The following is a 16324-nucleotide window of genomic DNA, read 5'->3' on the forward strand; positions in this document are numbered from 1 at the left end:
GATCAATATATGTTTAATTAAACACAAGAATCGGTTGTTTAGTTGCTTCCCTGTTCAAGATTTTTCTGTTTCATTTTCACTATATTTATGCCACTAATAAACTCTTATATCCGTTCAAATATGTTTACCCTGTAAAAAGGACTTGTTTAGTGCTAAAGTTGCCGTCTGTCTTTTTCCTTTAAGCATTAAATATTGAATACAGCATAAAGAGTGCTGATGATTGTTACAGGGCGTGAAATGCATTCACCATTTCGCGAGTAAGAAGTCCTGTCAAGTATCTTCTCTCTGTGTATAAATCTTATAATATAATATACTATATATAATACCAAGATAACGTCGGTGGAATGACAATATACAGAAATATGTATGTATGTGTACAAATAAAATAAATAAATAAATAAACAGACTTAAGGGATAGCTGAAGGGAAGGAGAGAAAGATACGAATGCAGAATGGGAAAGAGACAAAGAGAAAGGGAGAAAAAGGGAGAGAGAGAGAGAGAAAAGGGGGCATACGCGATGAGATAGATAGATAGACAGACAGATTGATAAACAGATTGTCTGATACATAAATGTATAGTTAAATAGACAGATATACACAAATATAGACAGACAGACAGACAGGCAGCTAACATGATAGATAGATAGATAGTGAGAGAGAGAAAGAAAGAAAGGAAGAAGAAGAGAGAGCGAGAAAGAATGAAAGAGAGAGACTGGGAGCGATGATGGAAAGAAATAGAAAATTTACTGTGTCCAAAGTCTGTTCAATCTTCTAAAATGACAGCAGGATGTGACATCCGCAGAATAATATTCAAATATTTAATTGAAAAATCATCTCTTCGTCTCCCTTCTCACTGTCATTGCTCTTTACATCTTTCTTTCCTTCTTTCTCTCAATCACCCTCTCTCTTAGATTTCTGTCCTCTCTTCGACGTATGCAATTATCCAGACTTAACAATTAGACATTAGTATCACCACTATACACAGTTCAAACACGGTTATACACTGCTAATCCCTTCATATATTGTCCACACCCCTGTACACTACTTTTCACTGCTATAAACAGTCATGCATTCAATACACTGGCATATACTAGTTATTATTACTACAAAGAGTTATACAGTTCCATACACTGCATAAGCTACTGGTTACACTGCAAAACCGATTGTACGGCATCTTACAAACTGCATACATCAACATATACTATCAGGATGTATTCTATTCTACTCTAAGCAGGAGACCCGAAATTTTGGGACAGTGGGCCAGTCAATTAGATCGACCGCAGTACGTAACTGATACTTAATTTATCGACCCCGAAAGGATGAAAGGGAAAGTCGACCTCGGCGGAATTTGATTTGAACTCAGAACGTAAAGAGAAACGAAATACGGCTAAGCGTTTCGCCTGGCATGCCAACGTTCCTGCCATCTCACCGCCTTACTATTATTATATATTAGTATATACTAGGACCCACTGCTATGCATTGGCTTTTCAATTCTATACATCTCTATACACTGATACACTGCATATATATATATATATATATATATATATATATATATATATACTGTCATAGACTACTATCTGCTTCTAAACACAATTTTACCGTTCTATACGCTATGTAATACAGTGTATTTCTATACAAGGATTTAGGTTACATGTATTAATATATATTATTTTCTACTCGTGGCACAAAGCCCAAAATGTTGGGGGAGAGAACCAGTCGTTTCGATCGACTCCAGTACGCAACTGGTACTTAATTTATCGATCCCGGAATGATGAAGGGCAAAGACGACCTCGGCGGAATTTGAACTCAGAACACAAAGACAGACGAAATACCGCTAAGCATTTCGCCCGGTGTGCTAACGTTTCTGCCAGCTCACCGCCTTTATATTGCTGTATATGACTGTATCTGTATACAAGGATTTAGATTACATAGATTGCTGTATGTTGCTATACATTACTGTACACCGTTACACACTTGTATATATTCCTTTATAGTACTTTATACTACTATTCATTACTATACATCATTGTTCAGAAAGATGGTCATATATCAAATGACTCAGGATAGATTAGGCTCTTCAGCTCTTTAGCTGCTCATCAAAGAGAAAATGTAAGGGAAATAATGGTTGATGATGAAAGCACTAATGCAGTTATATTTGAGACGGGAGGAAACAGTTGATATGGATTCGATGCAAATCCAGATAACTTCCCGCCTGTGACACATTTTGCACTAGACTAATAATGTAAGGCTAAAATAGCCTCAAGGACTAATATAAGGCTAAAATAACCACAAGGGCTGAGATTTTGCGGGAACGTGGCTAGTCGTTTACATCGACCCCCGTGAGAAATCGGTACTTCAACTACTAAAGGACAAAAAGCAAAGTCGACCTCGGCACAACATGAAAAAGGAATGTAAAAAAGGGCAAAATGACCCTAAGCATTATGTCCGGCGTGCTAACGATTTTACCAGCTCGCCGGCTTCAAGCCAACTACTAAAATATTCATCTTGTAGGTTGTTCATGGACCCAAAACACCAGCGCCAACACCATTGTCGGAACAACGAGTTCGTCACGAAGTCTCTATCGGCGACTACAAACTGTTACACGTAGCTAGACGCAAATTTACACTTCTGTATATTTCTATATATTACGATGCATCAAAAGAGACCACTATACACAGTTATATGTTGTTATAATCTGTGACAAAATCTACAGACACGAGGTCACCCATGTGATTTAGACATGAACGTGATGATTTAAGTTTCAGAAACACAATGTGATTTTGGCGATCTTGGTACAACAGGCTTGAACTCAGGGCTTTTATACACTGACATACAGACACCCACTAACACATACGCGCGCGTTGCACGCACACATCGATAAATGTTCGCATTATACGCATATACATACATATATATATATATATATGCATATATAATATATCAAAAGGATGTGTTATGATACTATTCCACAGCTATACCAAGAATCCAATAATACTCTGTGTGTGTGTGTGTGTGTGTGTGTGTGTGTGTGTGTATGCATATAATGCGAACATCTATCGATGTGTGATATATATATCAAAAGGATATGTTAGGATACAATTCCACAGCCATACCAACAATCCAATAATAGTGAGTGTGTGTATATATATATATATATATATATATATATATATATATATACACGCACGCATTGATATACGAGAGAAATTTCTCGTATAAAACGTAGATATGTACACACAAACATGTTCTATGTGAGTACACGTATATAGAACGATATCACACCTCCATGTACACAGTGGTACATTTTGAAAAGTCTATTACTGCTAAAATAGATACATGCTAAGCGATGAAGACACGTTCTCTTTAGTAATGCTTTTCAATTTGCACACGCGCGTGCATGCATAGAAAAACCTATGTGTGTATATGGGCATAGTTATATGTATATGGTTGTACCTACATACATACACAAACACGCACGCACTCTCCCTCTCACTTTCTTTCACATTATTTTGTACGTGTGCCGTGTGTCTGAATACATATCTACATATACATCTCTCTCTCTCTCTCTCTCTATATATATATATATATGTCTATATCATATATTATAGGTAGAATGTAGAATCGAAATATGTGTGTGTGTGTGTGTGTGTGTGTGTGTGTGTGTGTGTGTTTATACAGACGGAGAAATATAGATAAACAATCTATAGAAATATAGATTGATTGGTATATTGATACAGAGATATTTAGCAAAGTGTGTTGACCAATTATGAAAGCACGTGTTTTATATCTTGCAACAACTTAGATTTCAATCATTGATTATTAAATAGGATTACTTTATCGTATTGATTAAGTTTTCTTTTCTTTTCCATTCTTCTTTCTCCCTTTCCTTCCTTCCTTACTTCCTTCTCTCTTTTCCGGTTTTTCCTTTACGAACATTTGTTGCTATTAAGACTTTTCTAACTTTCCCCAACTAAAACTTCTTTTTGCTTTCTATTTAACTGTTACTATATATTCCAATTCCGAATCGTTAGCACGCGTAGGGGAAAATGCTTAATGTCGTCTGTTCCTGCTTTACATTCTAAGTTCGAATTCTGCCGAGCTCATATTTGCCTTTCATCCTTTAGGGGTCGAATAAAAAAAAAAAAAAGCAGAAAGTACCAATTTAACACTGGGGTCGATGTAATTGACAGCCCATTCCCCTAAAAAATGACTGGCCTTGTCTCAAAACTTAAAACCAATATTTATTACATTTCCAAGAATAATGAATTGGCAGACTCGGAAGAATATTTACGGTATATATAGCTGTGTCGCGTAAGTTCTTTGATTCTCCAGACATAATCTTCGCGTTACTCATATTCTCAACATTTGTCTTTGTTCCTCTGGGCTCATAAAAAAATATATTTCAGTATAATTTTATATATATTTCAGTATAATTATAAATTATATATATTTCAGTATAATTATAAACATAATTAAGGGATCAGGAAAAAATTGCTTCACCAGGTTTAAAATTTTGGCAAAAATCCTGGAAAGCTGTGTACCATACTTTGGCATTGAAAGTTACACAAACTGCAGAATGGGACGGTGCCACTGCGTAGTGCCAAAGATCCTAACATCACGATCAAAATATGGGGCCAGATACTGCAACAGTTTGGGTTTCAAGGGCCCACAGCCCTTCAATATCCTTCCAAAATGCCTGAGAGACCTGCATGGTGTGGATGTAGGTGGCTTCAGAACAAATTATTCAGAAGCAATTATGGAGGGAGGGGTACAGTCGATTACAACCGGCTCCACTATTTAGCTGGTACTTATTTTATCGACCCCAAAAGGATGAAATGCGATGTCAATCACGGTGGAATTTGAACCTAAAGACGGGTGAGATGAAGCTATGAATTTTGCCCGTCGTGTTTGCGATTCTGCCGGCTTGCTACCGAATGTATTAGTATAATATTGAGATCAATATAATAGTCTGCTCCTCTCTCTGGATTTTATCGAAATCGATATATATTTGAATTGAAAATCGAATGATTCGAGGAATAGATAGAACATGTCATAAAAACTTCGTCTGATATATCAGTAGCTGCATGAGTAGAGAAAGGTAAATAAAATTTTATCCTTTATCTGTTACTTCTAATCATTGAACGCAGCCATGCTGGAGCACCGATGCCTAGAAGTGTTGTAATAGAACAAATCGAGCCCCGTATTTATGTATTTTTTTAACAGCTATGACTTATTTTATCGTCACTTTGGCTGAAGCTCTAAGTTACGGGGTTTAAAACAAACCAACTCCGATAGTTAAGCGGTGGAGATGGATGACAAACAATGTCTCAAAGACACACACAGGCTATTGTAGTAGACACTTGCCCAATTTGCCGTGAAGGGAGACCGAACTCGAAGCGACATGGTTGTAAATTGACCTCCTTAACCACACAGCCATTCACGCGTCAGCAATATTGTTGGAGGAAGTGGGAAGTTTATGAGGTTTTGTTCAAACATCGACTGGCAGGAGGAAGCATTAGTTAGGGGTGGAGATAAATGCAAAACAGATCACATAATCGTATCTCCTCCACTGGACACTTATTACCGCTTTTCAAACTCTCCAATCACTTCGACAGTACAAAGAATATAAATGTTAAATTTCAGACATCTTCATAAAGATTCGTAATTAATTAGATAGCGTTGAAATTAATTATTACTGAAAATAAAGGAATAGTCAAAATTCACACACAAAATAAGATCAATACACTTAGGAATTGTCAAAGACTTGCTTCAATTTTTCTGCAAATTTAATAAAATATTACTTTCTATTACAGGCACAACACCTAAAATTTGAAAGTAGACCTCGGCGGAATTTGAACGCAGTGGCAGACAAAATACTGCTAATTTTTTTCCATTTTCAAGAGTGATGAATTGGCAGTATATTCTTGTATGGTGTAAATATTGTGATCTTTCGTACATACAGTTCACGTTACCCTGATTCCACTGGTTCATAAAATAAGTATATGTATCAGTATAATATTAATGTCAAGATTTGGCACAAGGCCAGCAATTTCGATGGAGGAGTTGTGTCGATTATATCGACCCCAGTGCTCAATTATTATTTCTTTTATCGACCCGAAATGGATGAAGGTCAAAGCAGACCGTGGTTTAATTTTAACCCAGAATGTAAATGCCGCTAAGCATTTCACTCGATGTGCTAACGATTCTGCGAGCTCACCGCCTTATGTATCAGTATATGACTGAGATCAATATAGTTGTCTACTACACTCTCAGTATCTTATTAAAATCGATGGATATTTGAATTGAAAATCTATACACACTGAAACACACGCACATCTCCATTGATAAAAAGCAGCCATTTTTCAAATAAACACATTTAGAATATTCAATTGAAATAAACTATGCATACACAAAAATAAAATTGCTCAAATAAATAAAGAAACAAAAATAAGAAACAAACTTCACAAACGTATCTACTACAAATCAAGCGGCTTACGATTAACAATTTAATAACAGCGCCACCTATTATTGCTTAAAATAAAAGCACCACATCACCAATGCGACACATTCATGCAGTGAAGTACTTAAATAATAAACTCAAGCAGGAGGCTACCCACGTAGGTAAGCGGGTGAATGTATGCAGCCAATACCGAGCTTTGTTAGTTTCACCTGATGGTCGCAGCGGTGTGAAAATCTAGCAACGAGGCAAAATCTGAGTTTCACTTTAAAAAAAAACAAAACAATGCATCCTTTATAAAACATGTATTGACTACTTACATATACATGTGTGTGCGTGTGTGTTTATGCATACATACATGCAAAGTAGCTAATTATAAAATCTCAAGAAGAGATAGAGTAGTAACGTATACTAAACAGCAGAGCCAGAGTTACCACCATCTTGATATAGCGACGGGCCTTACTGTACATAGGTACATATAGCCACTGCTTGGGTGGGATAATCTCCCACTCCAAAGCAATGGCACCATTTTTTCTCGCCATATGAAAAAAAACTTCGAATGTTCAAAATTAAGTACCCCCCCCCACAAAAAAAAAATGTTCGAATGTTCAAAATAAAGTCCAAAAAAAAAAAAAAAAAAAAAAGGGTTGAGTAGACAAAAAAGAAAAAGTCCAACGAAAAATCAATTGAAATATAATAAAACGAAGGGACAAGTTTTGCAGAGGCGAGATACGCCCACAAAAACAACAGTTCTCGCAATTAAGTGAGACACAAACAGTTTTCACAAAAAATTCTCAGCCTGGCGTCATGGCGACTCGAATTCGCTCACCAATAACGACGAACGAAGAACACAATAAAAGCAATAATTTTAGGCCGCCAAGGCAAACGAAATCGTGTCAGAGATGGCCATAATTTTCTGAAAAAATAAAACAGTAATAACTTTCATGCAGCTGAAACAAACAAATCCACCTACCGTGACGGACTGTTGTTTTTGTTCTTTTGTTTTGTTCTTAGAAAAGACGGGACACAAAAAATACCCACGTATTCACTGATCCTCTGGCAGAAGCAATGACGCATGCGTGTAAGCTAGCTACTACCCACACTGCCACTCCTTTGCCCCTCTCTCTCTCTCTCTCTCTCTCTCTATATATATATATATATATAATCAAAGAGCATTAGAGTAACATTTCCATCAAGACTTTCGCCATGTGCAAACACTAAAGTCCAGGTAAAATTGTGTAGAACAGAAAAAATATGAATATTGCCCAGTCAGAGAGGTGAGCCGTACTGCAGATCTGAACGTCTGCTTCAAAACGAGAGAGAAGAATATTTATGGACCACTGCATTGGGAACTGAAACTGCTTCCTCTTTCATTAGAATTTATGTATGCCAATAATTATTACTTCGCTTAACGTGGTTAGCGGTATTTTCTACGCATTTGCGCTCTGAGTTCGAATTCCGCGGATGTCGACTTTCATGCTTTCGGAGTCGATAAAATACGTACCAGTTAAGCACCTGTGTCGAATTTATCGTAATCCTACCTCATTCGAAATCGGTGGCCATGTGACAAAATTTAAAAACCATAAATACTAGAGCAATTAAGATAGCTGATTGGCACAGTCATTAGCAGGCTGGCAAAATGCGTAGCGGTATTTCGTCCGTTTTTACGTTACGCTTTGTGCTGAAATTCTATCGCGGTCGATAGTGGCTATCATGCTATCGGAGCTGATAGAATAACTAGCGTTTGAGCATTGGGGTTCGACGAAATAAATTAGTTCCATTCCATGAAAATTGTGGACCTTGTACTAAAATTTGAAACCAATAATTATTAATGCCATTTACTTTGCTATTTTCTATCAAAATGTCAGAGTGACCATTTACAAAAGCTAGGATTTTCAATAGACAGAAGTGACCGAATAACACACACTTTATAAATACAATCTGGAAAAGAAAAAGAGAAAAAATGCGCAAGGCTTAGCACATCCTGTTTTAGTAATCAAAATTTCAATTCCAATATGGATCTTCATTGTTTTCTTAGAAAGCAATATCTTCTGCTTAGCAAGAATTCATATAATGAAATCCTGACGCATACATAACCATACAAACACACAAACGATATATGCATGCCAGTATGTATACGCGCATATCTTACATATTACCGAATATACACATATGTATGTATATGCATATATATATATATATATATATATATATATATATATATATATATATATATATATACATATATGTCTGTATATATACATATATGTCTGTATATATATATATATATATATATATATACATATATGTCTGTATATATATATATATATATATATATATATATATATATATATATATATATATATGTATATACATACATACATATATACACGCACATATATGTGCATATATGTATGTATATATATATGTGTATATGTGTACATACATGTATATATATTTACGTTTCTATATATGTATATATATATATATATATATATATATATATAGAAACATAAATATATATACATGTATGTACACATATATGTATACACGCGCGCGCGTGTTCATGCCTGTTCACAAAAATGCGTCTTGACACACGCACGCTCACATAATCACACACACACACTTATAGAAGGTAAGAGAAACAGACGCACACACATCCTATATATATGTGTATGCATTCATGTATGCGTATATGCGTGGCTCTTTGTGTACGTGAGAGAGAGAGAGAGAGAGAGAGAGAGAGAGAGAGAAGGGGAATGCGAGACAGGGGGAGGCAGAGAGTAGATATGAATATGAAGACGAATGTTAAAACTAAATCTTTTGTTTCTATTCTGAGCGTCTCTCTATGAGCATTTGTGTGTTATTTCTTTTGCAAGTGTGTGTGTCTATGTTTGTGTGTGTGTGTGTGTGTGTGTGTGTGTGTGTGTGTGTGTGCGTGTGTGTGTGTGTGTGCGCGTGTGTGTATGGTTTTGCTTGTATTTATTTGTATTCTTAATAGTATTCCACCCATGATTAATTTACTTAATAGGTTGTCTGGCAGTGTGAATATAAACTAGTTTACATATAAGTGAACAACGTCTGCATAATGATAATAATAATAATTATTATTATACTAATAATAATAATAATAATAATAATAATAATAATAATAATAATAATAACAATAACAATGTTGACGATGATAATAATGATTATGATGATGACGATGATGATGATGATGTTGATGACGATGATAGTTATAAGAATGAGGATAATAATAATAATAATAATAATAATAATAATAATAATAATAATAATAATAATAATTGTAATAGTGATAAAAATTAAAATAGTAATAATAATAATAACAATAATAATAATAATAATAGCACTAATAGTAATAATAGTAATAATAATAATAATAATAATAATAATAATAATAATAATAATAAGAAGAAGAAGAAGAAGAAGAAGAAGAAGTGGAAGGAGAAGATTGATAATAATTACGATTATAATGATAACATGTTTTTTTGCCACGTCTGAATCATTGTTAATTTGCTGCAAGTTAAATAACGTTTCTCAGATGATTGCGAAACGTCGAGTGATGAATAATATGTCTGCAGAGCAGCACGTCGTTAGATTGAAACGTGTGTATAGCAAGAAATAAATATAATGCAGTCTGGAATGTGAAATTATAATGGGTAATCATATTGTTTCTTTTCATGGCCAGATCTCTAGTGAAGCAACAATTTATACGTGACTAACTTGACGGGACGGTCAATTGTAAGTGAGACGGTTCAGTGAAGTGGTCAGATGCAATGCTGGTTGTCAAGCGACCATAGGTTTAAGACCGAGAATTGTAGTTCGAAACCGATGTCTCCGTAAGGAGTAAATGTCGTTAGTGAAAGAAATGATGTTCCTTGCTGAAGATGTACTTTATATCGCCGCAAGTTACGTCTCGAATTAGATGTGTACATTTTTCGTATCTTCTGTTGAGAGCCACTGCTGCTGCTGATGTGCTGCTGATGTACTGCTGCTGCTATTACCACCAAAAATTAGCAACAAATTGGAGGCACCGAAGCAACAACACCATGTGTTCTTTGTAAAAAAATACATGTCAACTTCAAGAACTGATATCACGGACAATTATTTGAACTTAATTCATTTCGATTTATTTTTCCTTTTGTTTCAGCGTGACAACAATGTAATTTTAAAGAGATCGGAACACGTTCCACATTTTGTTAAAGATGTTAATATTTTCTTACTTCTACTTATGATAATGCTCTCAAATATTATGTTTCAGAGCAATTTGTTTTTGAATAAAAGTTTATTCGTGTGAAAACGTCTTAAACTTCGCGATAGACATACATACGTTCATATATACATCTATACTCATATACATACATATTTCTAACGTGTTCACATGACCGATCTGATTATGAGATGTTACACATCATTGGCCACAATGCACTTTACCTCGTTTTAGCCTACGAACGACACCACGGCGCTGGTTAAGATATTGTCTTTTTCCGGGTTCTTCAGATGTATGTATGTATGTATGCATATATGTATGTATGTATGCATGCATGAATGTATGTATGCATGTATGCATTATGTATATACGTATACATACATGCATGTATATATGCATTTATGTTTATGTTCACTTATATTTACATGTAGGACAAAATACGAACTATAAGTATAATATATTCATTAAGCACTTTAAAATTTTCCCAACACTTTATGGAATTATTATTATTGTATCACCGTCTGAAGATATAATTATCAATTTTCAACTAAACAATATTTCTGTGGTTTCTTTCCAACTAATAATAATTAATTAATTAATGAAATCACTGTTATCATTTGTAGCGAAGTTGTAAGAGGAATAATGGTTTATAACGAAAGCACAGTGGTAGCAATATTTGAAACGGGAAGAAGTGGCTAATATCAAAGATTCAATATTTAACGTGAACTTCATTTTGTAGAGCTCAGGGCTACGAGGAGGTGTAAGGTGAAATTGGACTCTGTGGCTTTCGAACTCGCAACGTAAGGAGCAAAAAAAAAAGAAAAGGATACGAAAATACCGAAGACAGGATTCGCTGCGCCAAACCTTCTGCCAGTCCACCGCTCTTATGATATCGACGATGATGATGATTATTATTATGCTGTTGATGCTCCTGCTGTATGATTGTGTTGGTGATGATGATGACGACGACGACGACGACGATGATGATGATAATGATGATTATGATGACGATGATAATGATGATGATGATGATGATGCCCATAGTAGAAGTAGTAGTAGCAGCAGTTGTAGTAGCAGTAGTAGTAGAAGTAGTAGTAGTAGTAGTAGTAGTAGCAGCAGTGGCAGTAGTAGCAGTAGTAGCAGCAACAGCTGTATTATTATTATTATTATTATTATTATTATTATTATTATTATTATTAGTAGTAGTAGTAGTAGTAGTAGTAGTAGTAGTAGTAGTAATGGTGGTGGTAATGGTGGTGGTGGTAAAATCATTATCATCAGCAGCAGCAGCAGCTGTTGCCGTGGTTGCCGTGGTAGCAGTAAAATTAGTATCGTCCTGGTTATATTGTTTTTTTGTTTCTCTTTTAATAATAATAATCATTGTTTGCTTTCATTATACTTTACACTTAGACTCAAATATTTTGTTGGATGTCATTATATTGCTGCTCCTGCTGTTGCTGTTATTGTTGTTGTTGTTGCTACTGTTGTTATTGTTGCTGTTGTTATTCATGTCGATGCCGTGTTCCGTTCGTTGTTAGATGGCTTCCACAGCGTTTACTCAGCTTTCCGTTCCACGTCAAAAAGACACAGAACATAAAATGTAAACTTAACAAGAAAACAAATGTAGTAAAACACTCACAAACCGCAACACATCGCAACACGCAACTGAAAGAACAACAGAACAAAAGAACAAGAAAACAACACCAAAGACATCCACAATAGCAATTTTATATTCATTTCATTAACAATGTTTCTGTTTTAGATAATGAATCTACTAATTGAATCACCTCTAATGACAACAATTAGTGAGTAATGATTTGTTATTTCTCTAGATTTTAGCAGACATGGAATGTTATCTAATGACAAACAATAATAACACTAACAACAGCAACAATAAGAACAATATAACAATCTCTTTACTGAATGACCATTGATTTACATTTATATTGATCAGCATTTGCTTCGTTTCGTTCAAGTTGATTTTACTTTCGTTTCATTAATCTATATATTTAGAATATATTTAATATTAATCAAATCAATAAAATCGAGGTGAACAAATAACACTTTGCATTAGTATAATTATCAAAATGTGGAAAGCTCTGTATGAAAGGTTTCGAATTGCGTTCGCTTCTCAGACTATCAACTTGCGCTTTGCATATTTATCTTTTTTTATTTGTCTCAATCCTTTGACTGCGGCCATGCTGGAGCATAACCTGGAAGATTTTTAGTCAAACAAATCGCTCCTGGTACTTATGTTTTCGTGAACATATCGTCCTCTATTTCTGAACCGTTTAGTTGTGAAATGTGCATGTAATGTCAGGTACATTATAGTTTTCATTTTATTGGTTTGGTTTTGCAAAAGGGGCTGTCCATCACAGACTCTCTGAGACAAGCGAAATTGGTGCGGTAAATATTTTTTCTACTAAAGGTTCAAGGCCTGAAGATTTAAGGGAGGAGACTGATCGATTATATCGATTCCAGCGTTTATCGACCACCAAAAGGATAAAAGGGCAAAATCGACCTCAGCAGAATTTGAACCCAGAACTGGTAGCTAAATATTTTGCCTGGCGTGCTAAGGATTCTGCCAGCTCACCAGCTTAAATCGGTTAATATGGACTGCTAAAGCGGTAAGCTGACAGAATCGTTACCAGACGTAAGAAAATGCCTTGTGGCATTCTTTCAAGCTCTTATCTTAATGATTCAAGTTACACCAAGGTCAACTTTGCCTTTGAACCCCTTGGGGTCGATGATATAAAAGTGACTACTGGGATTGATGTAATCAATTTGTCCCTTCCCCTCAAACGTGAATAGCCTTGAATTCTTCAGTGGATCAGTGACAATTTCAAGAGGGATGATATAGATTTGTTCATTTACACGAGCAACGAGCAACCGGCCTTATGAGCCTGAAAAAAAAATAGTGATCGCTAGAATAAAAAGAGGAAGAAAAATACGGGAATTCCGGGGAAAGTACTCCTCGTAGTAGTTAGCCATGCCTGCATCACGTAGTAGAAGGTGGATACAATATGGGAGAAGAAACGATTGAGTTGAGGGCGCCTGATTAGAGACAGCATGAGACCAGCCAATGCTAAAGAGCACATATTGCAGCCGAATCGCTGTAGCGAAGTAGCGAGACGAGACAGGATGTCTTACGGAGTATTATGATTGTTATTGGATGAAGAGTTTTATAACTTATTATATTGTAAATGGTATTAGAATTTTATATAAATATCTTTTTCCATGTTTAGCGCACACTCATACATACATACATATAAATATGGGAAACAAAACAAGAGAGAGAGAGAGGGGGGGGGGAGAGAGAGCGTGAGAGAGAGATGGCGTCAATCTTCTGCAGAATATAACTATCTACAACTAAGAAACAAATCAATGTTAAAACGGTATTTAGAATTAAATTTCTTCATATTCTTACACCAAAGCCACGGTGTTTCAATAAAGCGTGTACTTGTTAATGATCATCAGTGAAAAATTATTCTCTAATGAAACTTATCCAGTTGAAGCAATGTGCGCATGTTTAGGAATACGAATAAACCTAATTCATATTAGGTTTATTCACATCCTTGAACATATGTATGTTTGTTTCCGTGTGTTTCGCTGTGTGTTGTGCTTTTGTGTGATGATGTGTGCTTGTGCGTCTGTTTCTGGGTGGTTATGCAAGTGAATGTGTGTCTTCTTAAGCACAAAATCAGAACTTCTAGCTCTGAAAGAGAACCTAACATATTAGAAACTGAAACCTAGTCTATGATTGGAATCAAAACGATAACTTCGTTCTCTATAAATTAACTGTTTCCAGTTCAAAACAGAATCATTAACGTCTTCGTCTCTGAACAGCTCAGTTGTTTTCTATGTAACAAGCTGGTGTGATAATACATTTTTATAAGCTGTTACAACGAAACCAAACTGAAAGTAGATATAGCATCGCCATACCTAATACATATTTATCTTTTTATCATTTGTCTTGCTTACATCCTTCAGTCATTCGACTGCGACTATGTTGGGACACCGCGTTAAAGTGATATAACAAAAACAACAATATCAACAACAACAACACAGTAATAATTGTCGCATTGGGCATGATAAAAATCAAAGCATTAGACATTATAAAAAAGCATATGAACTAAATCATAGAAGCTATTCCTGGAACTTCAACGCTACAAACCATCAAAAAAACAGCCCTGATAGGAACGGCCCACATCCTACGCAAGACACTATCAATTCAATGATACAACCCAAACAAAATATCCACAAACACAAGACAGACTCTATACCGTAAGTATCCAATAAAATAAACAACTACCAGCAATCCAGTTACCCAACGCATTACACAGACAATACACAATACAATCGCTAATACAACAAAAAAACTATATCGGATCCGATAAGAAAAAGAAACTGACACAATACAATACAGAAATGAGTTTGCACTTCCCCGAAAACAAATTAGAGCACAATGCCGTACACGCCCCAGCAACACGAATGCGTATCAGATGATGCAATAGAAATTTATTTGAAACTATCAAAGGTTGAGTAATAATGATTATAATCCTTTTCACTATAGACATCTTGACTGAGATCTTGGGGGGGGGGAGTAATAAGTCGATTAGGTCGATAGCAGTGCGCAAATGCTACGTCTTTAATCAATCCAGAACGATGAAAGGCAAAAAAGTCGACCTATGTGGAAATTGAACTCAGACCGTAATTAACATCGGCGGGATTTGATCTCAGAACGTAAAAGAGAGACGAAATACCGCTAAGCATTTCACCCGGCGAGCTAACGTTTCTGCCGGTTCGCCGCCTTAATAATAATAATAATAATAATAATAATAATAATAATAATAATAATAATAATAATAATAGTAATAATAATAATGATGATGATGATGATGATGATGATGATGATGATAATGATGATGATGATAAGATCACACCAGGCGCAATAATAATAACAACAAAAATAATATATATTAATGAACAGCGACAACAGGAACAATAAATAGTAACAACAATAGGAATAACAACAGAAATAATAATAATAATAATACCTCTGGAATTATCCCTTTTATATCCAACCATTCCTTCGAACATTATACATATTGGGTTAGTTTTTTGTTGTTTTTTTTTGGTTTCTTTCATTTGGCTGTAGAATTATGTGTGTGGTTTGAATATAAATGGAATAACAGAATAAAATTATTATTGAAGTCACAGTCGATTCGTCTGTGATGTGGAACATACAACCTTATGTTAACTTACTGGTTCCTATCGCTGCTTTCTACATTTCCATATGATAGTCAAAGGGGAGGATGTCGAAAGAAAGACTTCAAAGTACGATGTTTCGTATGTTATTATTATCTAGCCTGTTTGGTTAAATATATAAAACACTCAACAGAGCAGAAACCACCAACTGATTTACATTTATTTATTTACTGTTTTTTTTTACACCTAGTTACTTTACTATGAAATAAGAGAGTCCTTCACTAATCAACAAGCTAGAAATTGCAGCTATATCGCTCTCAGATGTAACCCTTCTATTCATTGTAAAATAGAAAACATTAAATAGTGTATGCAGACGTAGATGTCTTTACGCGAAGGGATTTTGTACGTTTCATTTTTTGTCTA

The 16324-nt window shown here is 35.1% G+C and overlaps 1 protein-coding gene across 5 annotated transcripts in view; it reads right to left on the minus strand.

Moving 5' to 3' along the window:
• Positions 1-8578, minus strand: part of LOC128250544 (uncharacterized) — a 78329-nt gene extending 69751 nt beyond the window's left edge. For all 5 annotated transcript variants that reach the window (XR_016237861.1, XM_089339515.1, XM_052975829.2 and 2 more), the window contains exon 1: positions 7433-8578. Coding sequence is in view for 1 of the 5 variants with exons in the window: in XM_052975829.2 (XP_052831789.1) it covers positions 7433-7536 (104 nt within the window). In the remaining 4 variants the exon portion in view is untranslated. The remainder of the gene's footprint in view (positions 1-7432) is intronic.
• Between the last annotated feature and the right edge of the window lie 7746 nt (positions 8579-16324).

This window comes from Octopus bimaculoides, chromosome 22 (genome assembly GCF_046866305.1).
Source record: "Octopus bimaculoides isolate indiv1 chromosome 22, ASM4686630v1, whole genome shotgun sequence".
NCBI lineage: Eukaryota > Metazoa > Mollusca > Cephalopoda > Octopoda > Octopodidae > Octopus > Octopus bimaculoides.